At 40.2% G+C, this 16,806-nt stretch overlaps 1 protein-coding gene across 1 annotated transcript in view; it reads right to left on the bottom strand.

Moving 5' to 3' along the window:
* Nucleotides 1-1,454: 1,454 nt before the first annotated feature.
* Nucleotides 1,455-16,806, bottom strand: part of slc7a11 (solute carrier family 7 member 11) — a 30,639-nt gene continuing 15,287 nt past the window's right edge. Inside the window, 5 exon segments of the mRNA XM_031873260.1 lie at nucleotides 1,455-2,360; nucleotides 9,361-9,538; nucleotides 9,685-9,834; nucleotides 10,284-10,380; nucleotides 11,574-11,677. Of these exon segments, the coding sequence (XP_031729120.1) occupies nucleotides 2,305-2,360; nucleotides 9,361-9,538; nucleotides 9,685-9,834; nucleotides 10,284-10,380; nucleotides 11,574-11,677 (585 nt within the window). The 3' untranslated portion in view covers nucleotides 1,455-2,304.

Genomic DNA, 16,806 nt, shown 5'->3' with positions numbered 1-16,806 from the left:
TAGGGATGTAGCAATACACGTATGAGGCTTTCGGTTCGGCACGCATTACAAACCGAATAATACTATTGCATTTGGAAATTAAAACAAGCTTAAATTGTGTGAAATATAATATTCTCAGTGGAGCCACTGCGCTCAACAAGGCAACCTACTTGACGTCGCAGGCAACATGCTGTCTGACAATCCCACCAACAAAGGAAAACGTTATGGAAAACGCAGGCTTTACGAACATGCTGAATGTTATTGAGCCCCGTGACACTACTCATTCACGAGCCCATTTCAGCCAGACCATAATTCCTGCTTTGTTAAAGAAAACAAAAGCCCAAACAGAGAATCAAACTTCCGAAGTACCCGCTATGGCTCTGACAACAGATGGCCGGACGTCACGGACTACATAAAGCTACCTGACTGTAACGACTCATTACCTCACTACTGAATGGGAGATGAAGAGCCATGTTCTTCAGACACGCCCCCTTGAGAGTCTCAGCGAGGACTAGGGACACAAATAGGAAGCTTTGCCCATGTCATAAATCCAGCATCTCAGAAAGCAACGGCAGTGCAGCAGACCTCTTGCCTCCTCCAAAGATCAGAGACATTGCGACCTTCTTTCAAATAAGTACAACGGCAGCTCCTGCACACAAACTAATCCAAGATGTACAAACTAAATGGAATTCCAGTTATATGATTAAAAGATATATTGAGCAGCAGACTGCAGTGTACGCTGCAATGACAGACAAAGCTGTAAAGAAAACTGTTAAACATATTGTGACTTTGACTGAAAACGATGTGAGACTGGTTGAGGATGTCATCACAGTTTTGAAACCCCTGAAAACTGTGACAACCATTATGTGCACTGAGTCCTCTCCATCCGCATCCATAGTCCTGCCTATGAAAATGATGATCCTGAAAATTACGGTACTGTTTGATGATGACAGCCCAGCAGTGAGGGATGTCAAAACAGCCGTCAGGAATGACCTGGAGAAGAGATACACAGACCCTGGTCTTCAGCATTATCTACACAACAGCACTGCTTTGGATCCCTGATTGAAGTCACTGCTGCACTTGGATGCTGCCACTCGCCTGAGAGTCTATGATGCACTCACCACAGAGATTGTGAGCACTGAACAGGTATTATATATCATTCTGCTGCTTACTATATTTTTGATCAATGATGTATTTGCATACCGTGTCATTCTTTTAATCAAATAATGTAACAAATATATTATTATTTATATTTCTTCAGGGCCATGCCTCAGTCACCACCTCTGCAGACTCTGACAGTAGACTTGAAGCCCTCAACATCACCTGACAGGAGGACTCAAGCACCAAGTCTGTAGCCAAAATGGCTGAGGAGGTGAACTCCTTCAAGCAGTTTTGTGCTGTCTACAGAAAATGTGGACTTTCTGAAAAAAAAACTTACAAATTGAGTAGAAACACACACTTACACACTCACAGAGTTCCATATAAAACAGGATTGTTTATTTTGTTTGTATTTGTTTATGACTACAACAAGCAATGCTACATTTTAGTTTTCATAAGAAACTGTTTTTATTTTACACGCTGCTAAGAAGACACCCCAGAAGATGGATGACTCAGGTCTTTTTCTATCATTGTTCATACTCAAAATGATGATGGTGATGTAACAATACAATCAATTTTTGAAGGAGCAGTTGTTTTTTTATATGCTTATATGCTACTAAGAAGACACCCCAGACGATGGGTCACTCACGTGCCATCATTGTTCAAAGTCAAAAAAAGAACTTTATGATGTTAGTTTTAATACTAACTATATTTTAAAATCAAGGAAATGTCTCTGGCATTTCTAGTAGTATATCTAAAAATGAGAAGCAGACTAATGTTAACTGATTATTTTGCACATTGCAATATAAAGGATAGGCTCAGGGTTAGATTTGTTAGCCATGGAGCAAAGTTTGGTATTTTTTACCTGCAACTGGATCCAAATCTGAACCAGCTACATGATACTCAGATAGCACCAAACAGTGAACTAATCTACTGAAATAACATACTTGAGTCTGTGGTTGCTTTTATTTTACTTAGACCTTTCTATAAAGAATCATTTTCTGATAAAATCACATTAGTCCAGACAATGTTTGTATAATGTGCAGGGACTTGCTCTGTTCTTCATTAAAACACATTATGTTAACTCACTCACATTCAGCAGAGACATTCATGATTTTACTTTGTACTAAATGAGCACAACACCAGTTTTTCTCTGAGATGGAGATCAGCTCAGTATATACATGTATGTGTGATTAGCGGGGACCAAAGAGGTGATGATCTGAACTGTTACTGCTCAGCAGGGACGACAACCAGGATGATCTGCAAGGTTCTGTTGAAGGAATCTGGGGTCACAAAGAAAACCAAACAATTACATCATCTCTTAAGTTATAAGGTGACACATAATAAACAGTGTGGTGGAAAAAACTGAGGGGTGATTTGAATTCACAAAGAACATTTACAAGGTTGTAACAATTTGGGAATTAGAATACTAGCAATTACATTAGTAATACATTAGTAATATTGTTACATATTCACAATGCAAAATCAACATGCTTTGTTGCTACCTGAGGGTTTGACTCACCTCCTTTCATGATTATTTTTCAGTTCATAAGCAGGGCAAATGGAACTATTTAACAAGTCCATCAAATGGGGTAAAATTGACTAAAGTGACTTTAAACCATTAAAAAGAAAAATTCTAAAAGGGTTCTTCCCAGGTAGAGAGCTTGAACTTTTGACTCCTGGGAAACCCCTTTCTGTTATTCACCTTTTGGAAAAGCTATTTTAAAGGCAAACATTAGTAAAGAATTTTCTTTTTTTATTGAAATGCCTTCTCATTGGAACCTTTGGAAGATAACAAAAGTATAATTTTTACTAGTGATGTGACCTTTCGTGTCGAGGCTTCGAAGCTTGTGTCGAGTAATCCAGGAAGATTTTTGATGGTGACGTTCGAAGCCTCGCGAACCAGCCGTACCACGTGACTGATTCAGGAAATGGTTCACGGGTTTGGCGTGCGATTCGAAATAAAAGGGGCAGCGAAACGCAATGGATCCCCGGTCACATTTTGTGTACTTAGGACTTTATTGCGCGTTTGTTTACAAACTACTCGAGAAATTGGAAATTGGAATTGAAATTGGCCAATCATAGGCTGAGAAAAGCCTCACCTCGACACAGGCAGACGAGAATGGATCCATGGTTCACAGACACAGAGAGGGTTTAGAGAGGATTCTAGCTCTCAAAATTATGCCAAACTGCTGTATTTGGATAGATTGAATACTATTAGTGATAAAACAAGTGAAATATATAGTTATATAGTATATAAAAGTACAATGGAACAGCTGGAACAGCTGGTTCCAAAATGACAATTTTGCTTGACCTTGCGTGACCTCTCTGTACTAAAACCTCTCTAGCTTTTTTTGCTTCACTTTATCAAAGCAAAAATTTGCAGAGCGACTGCTGACATGTGCTATGATTTTCAAAGAAATAATATCAATAAATGTGCTTTTTTTTCAGGCGAACCTGAAACTTTTCAATTTGAGCTGTGTGCCATCTTCATTTACTATTAACCAGTAACATATACACAATATTTACATATCTGAACAAATCTCACAAGTGTTACCTGTATTATAACATCAACATTATTAAAATATACCTTGTAGTTACAGAATTACAGTATTTTTAGTATGGGTATGCAATTTTCGAGCAGAGGCTTAACAATAGGGCTAGGGTTAAGAAGGTTTAAGGAAAGAGAAAAAAAAGTTTCCTTATTTTTTATTCATGTCATACTTTTATTATTTGTACATTGTGTCAAATTCAAAGACAGTTCACATGGAACACAACAATAAGTATTGTAATGATTTTCAAATAGTTTAGGCAACTGCAGAGGATGACATACATTCATCACATTACGTAGAATTGAAAAGACTCATTGTTTACTTTTATTGTAATGTAAATTAAATTTTCCTTAGGTCAAATTCTGACTTACTCAGGCTGCGCCCTCTATTCGACTCTATGTAGAACACTCTACACACTGTAGTAACCTTCCGTTTACAAGTGGAATAATTGAAATGCCAAATTGTTGGCACTAAACTACTGTTTTGATGTCTTCCAATCAGCCACACCACAGCCGTGAGACTGTTCTTGTAAAGGTCTTCAATGACATACACTCAAACACAGATTCAGAGTCTCTATTCTGAGGCCTCTTCTGTTTTACATCTATATGCTTCCACTGACTCAGATTATGGAAGACAACAAAACAAGTTGCCATAATTATGTAGATTCCACACAATGAACATAACCATATTACCAGTGTACTATGGTCCAATACAAGCACAGGGTAAATGCATTGAACAAATCAACTTTTGGATGTTCTAGAAATTGGATGTTCCAGAATTTCTGGTGTTTTTGGATCCAAGAAGAAAAAAGTCAGCGTTTAGGTTTTTTGGCAATGTTAAAAACCACAAACCAAGCCAGAAGTCTTGATGTACTCATGAAATCAAACCTGAATTTCAACAGGCAAGTACCAAGTCAGTATACGATCATCTTAAGAATACATCAAGTATTAAAGGACTTATGTCTCAGCAGGATTTGGAAAATCTTCAGCAGACTCGACTACTGCACCTGTGTCATCACAGCTTTACCTAAACAATTGATTAGACAGCTGCAGCTGATTCAGAACGCTGCTGCTCGAGTCCGCACTAAGACCCAGAAATTGGATCAAATCACTCCAGTTCTGAGGTCTTTACATCTCTCTTTCACAATTATTGATTTCAAAATACTCCTGTTGGTTTATGAAGCACTGAATGGTTCAGGGCCAAAGTACATTTGTGATCTGTTGCTAGATTATGAACCATACAGACCTCTCAGGTCGTCTGGTTCACTTCTGCTTTCTGTCCCCAGAGTCAAAGCTAAACATTGAGAAGCAGCGTTCACTTATGGACCATATATCTGGAACAAACTCCCAGTAAACTGCAGATCAGCTGAAACTCACTTCTGTTAATTCAAGGCTGAGAGACTTTTCTGTTTGCTGCTGCAGTCAAATAAATCATTTCTTACACTGCACTGTAACTTCTACAGTATTCTTGTATTTTATAGCTGATTCTATTTTCGCTTGTTTTTATTTTATCTTATATTGTCTTCTAAATTACTGTTTTTCATTGTATAATGTCCTTTTATAATGTGTGTCTTTTATACATTGTCTTTTGATTTTCTATTTAAAGTGCTTTGAATTTGCTGAAATGAACGATATAAATAAACTTGCCTTGCCGTGCCTTTCCTATGGGTAATACTCTTCTCCAATCACAAGCCCACTGAAAAGTTGCACAAGCATATTTGCACAATCTGAGGTCCAATTGTTTTTAAGACTCAAACTGTTAGGATCCCTGTCTGCTCCTAGTTTGTGCTCCTCTGTTTTTTCCCCCTGTCTGTTTTGTTATTGTGGGCCATGTGCTTATGTTTTGTTTTTGTGTCAGCCTACAGTTTCTACCCCCGTGTTCCGCCCACTTCACGCCCCTCTCCTTAGGCTCAGCTGTGGCTCATTCCAGTGATCGCCGCTGGCTGACTTAAATACCTCGGCGTTTCACCGGCGCGTCGTCAGTCCGTCCGGTTACCAGTCTGGACACGTAAGTCTGAACGCCGATTCAGTGAAGATCGTAATCTGTTTGTTTTTCTGTTCCTTCAGTATTGAGTGTGGTCGAGTTTCCCTCCCGACTCCGGTGGAGAAAGACGAGTGACTTTAATTTGCTGGACAGTTAGTCTTTGTTTTTGTTTGTTCCTTCTTTGACTCCTCCTGCACTTTTAAATAAAGTCTTGGCTGGAGTAAAACTGCTGTGTGCATGTGTTTGGGTCCACCAACTACACTACCCCATAACATAAACTAGAGTTAAAATATTCCACATTGAGGATTCTATAACGTTTCCAGATGTAAACCTTTCACAATTACGACTTGTCTACCTGAACACGTGTGGACCAGGCTTTGCAACCATAGCTGTATAAAGGGAACTTGATACAGCATTGGAGGTGGGGCCCTGTTCATTTCCATGAAAGCTGCTCATTGGTGCATGAAGCAAAAAAGTTTGACTTATGAGTAAAGCTCCTCCGGCCATCTTCCACATCCAAGGGCCCATAGAGTAATCGCACTAGTGTTTCCTTAACCCCACCTGCCAGCCCTTGGTCCAGCCTCGGTCTCGGTCTCATTCACAGCGGAACACAGGAAGGAAAGTAACTAGAAAATTTCGCAAGAAATTGACAGTGTGGCTTCTACTGCCTGAAGACAGCGCAAGCTACACACGCCGATGTTACCGGTAGTATCGTTGAGGTTTGATTGATATATCACTTTTCTCTTTTCTGCATTTTAGATTATACTCTTGGATTCAATCTTGTATTTGTGATGGACAGTCCACAAATGGCTCCCGTCATTTCTGTACTGACGGGAGCTAACGCTCCCATCATTTCTGTATTCGAGATAAATACATTTGTTTGAGAAGCCTTTGGAAATTATGGGAGCGTTAGCTCCAATAATTTCTGTGCATACCTCATTCTGAGCTTCATGTTAAGATACAGTTACTCTATGGGGCTTTTATTTTGAAAGGGTCGGACTGGGTGGGTAAGAGAGGGAGAGGAGACATATTCATGTTTGACACACAGAGGTTATTAAATGATAGACTTCATCATAAGCTAGAATTCACTCTGGGGCTTTTATTTTGAAATGGGAGGGGGGGTTCTCTAAAAATATCTAAGACCTGAATGACTGTATGATAGAGAGAGAGAGAGAGAGACACACAGACAGACAGATGGTTTAACTATGCCTTTGACTGAATATCTCCGTGTGTGTGTGTGTAGAGAGAGAGAGCCTGCGTGCGTGTGTGTAACTGGTTGCCATGGTGCCTGGTGTTGGAGGCAGACTGATTAAGAAACATTACAGTAAACGGTGATTTTGAACAAAACCTCCTTTTAACAAATTAGCAGGAGTCTGAGTGCCAAAATATGGGTACCGTGAGAAAGATAAGACTCTGCCAAACGCATTGATGTGGTTTTTATGTTTGTGGTGTTAAAAGATCTCGAGAGCAATATACAAAACTGGTACCGTCTGCTTTCTTTGACAAATGAGTGGTCAGATTTAACATGGAGTCCAATGGAGCAGTTGGTTGGAGTTCATGTCGCTCTGCGGCTCTTTGAGCCAAATGTGTAAGTCCGTTGGATTCCATAGACACTTTACTGCGACCAGCACAACATTTCCAAGCTTCTGGGCCATAAATGGTGTATAAAGAGTACAAATTGTGGGAGCTAGAGCAATTTGTTTGGAAAAATCACAGAATATTTTCCTGCTCTGCTCAACTCTGACAGTTATGCTCTCACACTAGCTTTTAACGAGCCGTGCAATACACACCCATTATAAAATCTGAAACGGACCCAAAATTTTCCTGAAATTCTGTGACTTCATGAAAACTGTGCTAGCTATCAAAATGTCCATTTGGCTCAATAAAGTGCAGCGTTTTGTCTACATTTGAAACTTTGAATCATGTTTCTACGTTAATGTACGGCTAGTCAATATGGGCCCAAAGTTAAGTGTTTTTTTTGCTCTCTTCACACCGAAACCCCATTCAAGTGAATGGAGAAATTTTGCTCTGTTTTTTGGGATTTTCGGGAAAACCGCCGGGCGAATCTCACCGAAAAATTGATAGCACACTATTCCCGATAAGGCTGCATGCCGCTGTTGGCAACGCTGTGTGAGGAGAAGCACGCCAAACTTTTGGATAAAGATTATTATTATTATTAAGCCCGCAGGATTACAGTCAGTGTGCTTTGGCATAGGCAGTTTTACTGCCTTTGTGCCACAAAGCCACACTGAACTATGGACTCTGGCATTAGTGCATTTTACAACTTTTAGGTCCTAATGTTTTAAATCAGGGCTAAGTGTTGAGTTGTTGAAGTTGAGTTACCTCCCGAAAAATTATCCAATTAACAGACGTCCATCCATTATCTCACCCTTTTAAGGTCGCAGGGGGAGCTGAAGATGATCACAACAGACATAGGGTGAAGGCAGGGCACACACTGGACAAGTTACCAGGCTATCACAGAGCTGACTCATAGAGACGGACAACTATTCATGGTCACATTCACACATATGGGCAATATAAAGTAAACATTGAACCTAACCTGCATGACTTTGGACTGTGGAAAGAAACTGGAAAACCAGGAGAAAACCGAAAGCTGAAAACAGGGACAACTTGCAAACTCCCCACAGAACCCGGACGCCTCTTAATGTGAGGCAAACTTGCTGACCACTATTACTGGTGCCTATTCTTCCCTTCTCCACACAGGAGATGAGAGGGATTAAATACATTGAGAAAACTATCATACACAGTAAAACGTGCAGTGAAATTCTTAGTTACATTGCTCCAGAATACATCTAACAAATAAACTGAAAGATTTGAAAAATAAATAATGAAACAATGTATCAGTATGAGTCTCAGAAAAAAAACTAACTGAGCAAATGTGTCGGAAGCAATTCCGGCGTTATTTTTCAAATCCAATAATCTTTGCAAAACCATTGGGGTTACTTACGGTGACATTTTTTAGACTAAAGAGCTACTCCTTTGATTTTGTGTTGCTCAAGTTGGGTGACTTGCAAGTGAAAAAGTCATAAAAATTGGTCAAAAGGTGTTGATATTCTAGCTTTTAGTCACTTTTATGAATCAAACTTCAAACACATTGGATATTCGCTGCCAGATAAATACCCTCGCTCTCAAGTTGCGTTCACACCAAAACAAGATGCGAATTATTCGCGCCACGTTAATCACGTCATTCGTGCCGCTGGTCTCGCCGGGGACTATTTGTGTTAATTTGACGTGCCGGAGACGGGGCGTGGCTTATCGCCCTGGAAGCCGTTCAACTGTCCGCCACCAACCATGGAAAAAATAACCTGTATTTCTCTTTAGTACGTGTTGTGGAAGTCCCAGATATCCCGGGAAACTAAACGCCGTCATGTCTGGGTTCATAACACGTCAGCTGGTTTACTACAGCTGTATGAACCCAAAATAAACTGATTTGGCTGTGATTTAACTGCAATAAACGGACAAAAAGGGACTCCGAAATAACTACGCAATGACGTTGATTTGTAAAAAGTCTGAATTCATGTTGTGTTAGTTCTCTCCAAAAGACGACAAGCAAATAACTTTTAAAATACTTGTTTTCTCAATGAAGCTCGGATCGATCGGTGCTAGGCTAAGCTAACATTGTAGCAGCTCCATCAACACTCACAATAACGTCACATAGACGTAAATATGTAAACTCTTTCATAGTTGCTGCTGAATGTGATGTTCCATTGTATAAGCAACGACTTACCTAAAGCCCTCTGAAGCCACTTTGGTCTGTGGTTGAAGTAAATGAAGATGTAGTAGGCAGGGATGCCAGTGAGGGAAATGGCAAATCCAATCCCTGTGTTGACCGGGTCCGAGTACAGAGACAGAAAGACCATGAAGAAACATGTGAGGCAGAACACCACTGGGATGAAGAGCGGGACCTGGGTCAGAAGTCAGAAGTGACGCCTGTTATTATTATCCATATACTGTCTGCAAGCAGATACACACATGTAACCTTTAAACATGACTTAAGATTTTCTCAGCAAAATGAGTAACTACAGATGTGGACAGGGGTGGAAACACTGACCTTAAAGGGGCGGGGGAGGTCAGGCTTTGTATATCGGAGGTAGATTAGGCCCAGCACCACCACACCAATGAACAGCCACCGCAGGAAGCTCATGAAGTTCAACAGGCTGTAGATGTCTCCCACAAACACCTGGAGTATGGTCATAGGGTACTGACCACACTCACACACACACACACACACACACACACACTTAAGAAGTTAAAAGATTTGTATCCAATGTGGGAGAAGCAATGGCTTGTGTAGACAGTCCTATTTCTGCCACGGTCAGTTGTCCATTAAAATCTACTATCAAGACACCTCAAACATGGTCAATTGTTTAACATATGCCAGCATGCAAGGTATATGCAGGTAACCACAGCAACAACATTATGCTTCATATGTTACCACTGGCAATAATTAACATATAATATGGTAAGTATTATTTGTTTCAACATTAGTATTGATGTCCTTGTAGATTGTTGTTGAATGATATTTGCAATTGCTGTTATCAATAGTTGTTATTTCAAATGGGGGTATGAGTAATATTTAGTGTTGTCAGTTTTTTTCTAATGAACAGTTATTGACTTTTGTCATTGTTGTTCAAATTGCAGTAAACTGACCAGTATGAGGACAGCAGCCAGTGGAGTGTGCCTGTGGACATGGATCATAGACAAAACCTCAGGGAGCTGTCCTTCTCGGGATGCTACGAAAAACATTCTGGTGAACACAAAAACACACGTTGCAAATATACATATATATATATATATATATATATATATATATTACACATACACTGATCATCAACTGGCTGACGAGCTGAATGTGTTTTACTGGATTCACACCCTTCACCCGCTCTGACTCTGACATCAATCAACAACCTGCACCCCATTCACCCCCACCCACTGACCCCCAATTGCACTGTGAAGAGGATGTGTGTCAGCTCAGACGAACAGGAATGCACCACCTCATCACCTTCCTGTCTGAAAGTCTGTGCTGACTGTCGTGGTCCATCGGCATCATGTGCATTTATACTTTTTCATATGGATAATTGCAATCAGAAGCAAGGAAAGGCATATTGCTCTCAGCTGCAAAACTTTATGTTTGAAGCATTAGACAACTTAAACGGTTTGTATAGTACCTTATGAAAAGTAACTCCTCATTTTCCATGGCTATTTCAACGAAAGCCAGCCACACATGTCAATTTCCGCTCGTTACATGCATACAGTCTTTAAAAAATAAACAGGAAACAACCAATTCAGGCAACAAAACTACTTAGTTAAGTTTCGGAAAAGAACACGTTTGGGTTAAAAAAAAACTAAAAAACAACTGTGCCATTACTGAAGCAAACAAATTAGATGACTTATCAACGGTGACTCCTCGTTTCACATGGAGAACAAACAGTGGTCTTCCTGGTGGCAGATCTGTAGATATGTATTTCATTACACTTTTGTAAGAAGCTTCCCTGTTTCTCTTCCAATTTGCTATTTTGGGGTCTTTCAAAAGTTATTGTTTGTGAAACTCAACACTGCCTGAACAGATATTTACCATTTACAGCCTTCCTGTGTCTCAAATAAAAAATCCCTCCTATTCCTGGTAGACTTTTAAAATGAAAAATCTGCAGCAAGTGTTAATTTTCCTTGACTGATGGAAGTAGTGCTGTCCGTGGAAATGTATAATTTACTCAATTTACAATGTGAACTGATAGAGTGCAGATAATTTCACCCATTCAATGATTTGTACCCGGTGTTTACTAGTGATTTACTTCAGGCCTCACACTCAACTCTTGTTTAAGACTCAGCCAAACTGAACAAATCATCAGTGCTATATGGCACTTTACTGAATTTAAAATACATATGTTGTGTGTTGTCGTTGGTAATACATGTGAGACAGCAGAGAGGAAGCATCTTTACCTTGATAAAGCGAAGAGGCCGCCATTCATGGATCCGAAGCAGGACAAGGCCACAAAAACCGGCACCACTATCGAGAACTTCCCCATCAGCTTCTCTGCAAAGGTCTGACAGGTAGAGACAGATAGGGAGCAAAGAGAGCAATGATATACGTTGATTCAAGGATGTAATAAGTCACCAACATATATCAGCAGTGTATCTTCCCACAAACTCATGGTATATTATTCATTCATTTGAGAAACTCTGCCCTCATTGTTTTTGTCACTTCAAGGCCTCCTTTTCCAAGTAAAGAATGTATTAATGACACTTTGTTCTTATTAAAGGAGAACTTCAACACTTGAGAATATAACTTGGATGGATAGATAGATAGATATATCTACCTACCTATAGGTAGATAGATGGATGGATGGATGGATGGATGGATGGAGAGATAGATAGATAGATAGATAGACATTCTCTTAAAGAGCTAGAGCATTACCTGTTTAACAACTTAATAACTGTATTTATGAATAGAGGGGGAAAATACTACCACCCAGATGCCAACAGTACAAATGAGGAGGAAAGAGGTACCTCTGGTCACCCACAATATTGCTTTCCTTCATTTTGTCTCATTCAGCATTCCATACTTGGTAGCATTATCCCAAGCAGCTTGCTGTTCGTTTAGACTTACTAGTAGCTTGTTTGTCAAGAAACAGTTACGACAAACCCCACAAATTGACATTTTAATATTTTGTTAGGAATAGGTGACTTTTCTCCTTCCAGACTCCCGTGTCCTGACTCCAGCTCTGAACAACGCACTGACACTTTTGGAAAGAAAGCAAACAGGTGTAGCCTATTCCGCAAAATGTTAGATATTGTTGTAAAAGGGAAGGAGGGTTCCACTGTGAATGTATCAAATACTTCAACTATCAGTTTAGTGAATTGTAGTTTGACCTATTTTTTTTTAACTGTAGTTGGTTAGATGAAATAAGAACAGTTGACAGGGCTGCTGACAGTAATTGTCTTAAATGGGTCATGCAGACGTGGGAGAGAAAGATGCTTATTATTCAAGAAGCCATTCAGTGCTGATTAATCCCAGTCCACGCTATGGACAAGGACGGGCTGTGAGGGAAAAATGTGCATTTGTAGTGTTGGGAATGAAAAGGAGCTAATTAAGTTATCAGCATATATAAAAACTAAATTATTGACATCAATAGAATTTTTAATGTGAGTAAGATTATTAACAATTATTAATATTAACAGGTCTCGCTAACACTAACGATCTCGGTCGTTAATCTCGGCGATTATTGGGCATACACACCTTGTTATAAAAATGACAGTAACTTAAGCAACACAAACAAGATGATAAACACAATGACCAAAATCTGCCCAGACGCCACTAGGAGTTGATTTCGTGGTCTGACCAGTCGGTCCTCCGAGTGATGGGGGAGGTCTGCGGGAAAATTATCCACTTCCTCTTCCAGGAAGCGAAACAAAAACAAAGCAAAACAGTCCATTCGTTTAGCGAATATAAAACTGTTAACCTAGGGCAGGGGTCGGCAACCTTTACTATCCGTAGATAGGTTTGCAGTTTTCAAGGTGTATATTTCAAATTGCATCTATTGCACACATGAAGATAAAGTTGTGAACACGGGCTGAATATCTATTATCAGAATCATTGTAACTGTATTATAACTGCTACTGTGTAAAGGGAATACTGCTGTTAAAAATAACCTTATTTGTTTAAAGTGCTTGCAAACCAAATGTTATTGCACTTTTGTTCATATAGCAGTACTTTTAAAATAAAAGTGCGCAATACACTACTTTTGAATTCATTATTGAATTTCGCGCATAACAATGCTATTAATCGCAAAAAAATCATGCGATTAATGGCGATTAAAATTTGTAATCGTTGCCCAGCACTAATAAATACATGTGACTGGTTCTTGTGAGTTTGTTCTTGTCATTGTGTTAATTACATTGATTTTGACTACATGCATTGTCCATTAATGATGAAGCATCCCGTTAATGATGAAGCATCCCGTCATGCGTGTATTCATGTATCTGTTTTCTTTTACAAAGCAAGAATTATGGTCTGGAGAAATAGGGATTGTGTAGCGATTGCTTTAGCCCTGTTTGAATCGATAGGGAACAGCTAAACTCTGCAGGGAGAGTTTGTAGCATGTGTGCTTGTAGCGTGTGTTTGTGGGTGTTGTTTTCCTGCTAAGCTAGTTTAGCATAGCCTCCCAGAACACACGTGCCTCAGCAGAGTACATGTGTATTGCAGTGGCGTGCCGTGCATTTTATACCTGGGCCTTCAGTGCTGTCCTACTAACGTTGAACCACCTCCTAATAACCTAATTATGATGCCACAGCTACGGTTATTATTAGTTTCTAGGGGTGTAACAATACACGTATTCGTATCAAACCGTTCGGTACGAGGCTTACGAACCGAAAAATACATTTGAATAATACTAGTGCATTTGGAAAATGCAGAAGGTTAAATTGTGGGAAATATAATGTTCTCGGTGGAGCCACTGCGCTTAACCTGGCAACCCACCCAACATAACAGACAACGTGCTGTCTGACACTCCCACCACGTAACAGACAACGTGCTGTCTGACACTCCCACCACGGAAGAACAACATTGTACTCTAGTGAGGCTCGTGTGTTCTGGGAGGCGCGCTACGCTAAACTAGCTCAGCAGGAAAACCAACAGCAGCATGCATGCTACAAACTCCCCGCCGCGTTTAGGCAGTGGTTCCCTACAGATTCAAACAGGGCTAAAGAAATCGCCACGGCCCATTTCTCCAGACGATAATTCCTGCTTTGTAAAAGAAAACAAAGGCCCAAACAGAATCAAATGTCCGAAGCTCCCGCTGTTGCTCTGACAACCGTGGCACCACTGTATTGTATTGAACCTATATATTTCACTTCTATATCACTAATGGTGTTCAATACATCCAAATACAGCAGTTTTGGCTTCATTTTGAAGGCCAGAATCCTATACCGACCAAAATGAGATTGACAGCACTGTTAGCCAATCAGAATCAGCAGGGCGCCGTCCTGTGAGACATGCTTGGTTGTGACGCAAGGCGATTCTAACACTTCCTGCTTGGACTCAGCAACGTAGAAACACCCAGAATGATTTTAGTGTAACACAGGACATAGGTCCAACGTATTTCTGTCTGGAATTACCGGGAAAATAAATATATCGATGAAAAACAGCAAAGGTAAGTGAAATTTTATTCGTTTGATGGAGCGATTTCTGTTGTTTAGTGATGGCGAGATGAAGCTTCATGAAGCATTGAAGCTTTCCATCCAATTGGTTCACTCGTGGGCCGAAGTTTCATGGCGCTTCATTTGCTCTACTACGCCATCAAGTGGACAATAAATGTGTGTGTGGCTTTGGTGTGTGAAGTTTTGAATTGAATAAATAAATTAATGATGTTTGTGATGCTCAAATAGATTGCAAACAAATGCGCAATAAAGTCCCAAGTTCACAAAATGTAAGGGGGGATCCATTGCGTTTTGCTGCCCCTTATATTTTGAATCGCACGCCAAACCCACGAACCATTTCCTGAATCAGTCACGTGGTACAGCTGGCTCGCGAGGCTTCGGACGTCACCACATACGTCACCAACACAAGCCTCGATACGCGCTTCACAAAAATCTTCCTGGATTACTCGACACAAGCTGATGCTTTGTTGTAGCTGGATTTAATGTGCGGAATCTGTGGAGTGTCTGCTTTCTTTTGAGATATCGTGTGTGCGTACTGCATAAAATACCACAGAGGTAGAGCCAGAAATGTGGCGAGTGGGTTGACTAGGTGGCGCTATATGGATTTTGATATTTGGTCATTCATTTAGATAATGTTTGAGTTGTGTTTGGAGCATGTAAAAACGGCTTACATATTCTTGTATCCCAGGTTCTGCTGTTTAATCTGATGTGCAACATCACTATTTTCATTTGTGATAAGTGCATTTTTTCCGACGGTATATGCTAAACTTTCTCCACAGCCCCCAAAAAAGGGGGCGCTCGGCCCCAAATTTGTGCCTGCAGTGTGTAATTGGCAGAAGGTACCTTGCATAGTATCCTCTACCATCAGTGTATGACTGGGTGACTAGAAAAAGGCTATACAAGTACAGTCCATTTACCATTCATGAGTTTGTAATGTTGAAGATGGCTTTAACTAACCTTGTACCAGTAGAGGAACCTGAACTGTACACATTTTGTATTATATCGGATTACCAACATCTCCCCTCTGCTCACCATATTGCCCTGTCCTATACCCATGCCCCAAAACCTTTCTTGAGACAATGGCAGCCTTAGAGAGACAGTACGGTCAACCACATCAACTTGCCCTGGCCCAGATACAAACCATAATAAATTATTTTAGAGTAGCTTGTAGAGATGCTGCGGGGTCCTAGGACGTTGCAGTGAAGTCATTAGTCGGGATGCTACAGTCACTTAAATCCGGAAAAGGTACACCAGAACTATCCTGTGCTTTACATGTTCAGTAGTTGGTGAGTAAAGTCACTGTAGCGCTGAGCCTCTCCTAATGATCACTATAGTGGTCTTCTCTGCATGGCTTGAAGGAGAGGCGCAATGTCAAGCAGTTGTAACACAAGCCAACAACTTCCTAAATTAAAAAGAAAGAGACAAGTAAAAGATTTTCGTCAGCTACCATTGTCCTCTGGGATGATTGGAAGTCCCCATGTAGATACACTGCACTAGGACATCAGCCACAACCCCAAAATGAGGTGTCTGTGTGCATACTATCAATCAACCTCGAAGTGTGAAAGCTCAAAGAATTAAGAACTGATAAAGTGGTCAAATGGCTAAAGGAACATATCCAATGTAAGAAATTTGGTAGAACTCACAAAGCAGCAGATTTCCCTTTGGGAAAAAAAATGTCCCATGTGCAATGGCCTACACCTTGGCATAGTACATGATGTAAATAGAAACAGCATCTAGGATGGTGTGCATTAACCCACAAAGTATGTCACCCAAAGTCCTACTTAAAATTGTTAAAGTAACATTTTTCAACAAGAATAAGACATTTGATACTCATTAAATCCTAGATGATGGATCAGAACATACAATACTGCTACCAGATAGAGACACTAGAGGGAAGAACTGTAAACTTCAAACTATATGGTTGCTTATTTCCCTGAAAGAGAATTTGCATTTGACAGCACTTTCACTTCTGACATGTTTGTTGAGCAGAGTTACCCTATTCATAAACTCAAGCAAG

Source organism: Anarrhichthys ocellatus, unplaced genomic scaffold (assembly GCF_004355925.1).
Source record: "Anarrhichthys ocellatus isolate YVR2014 unplaced genomic scaffold, GSC_Weel_1.0 scaffold70, whole genome shotgun sequence".
Taxonomy (NCBI): Eukaryota; Metazoa; Chordata; class Actinopteri; order Perciformes; family Anarhichadidae; genus Anarrhichthys; species Anarrhichthys ocellatus.
The sequence above is the reverse complement of the archived record's forward strand: the minus strand, read 5'-3'. Positions and strand labels throughout refer to the sequence as shown.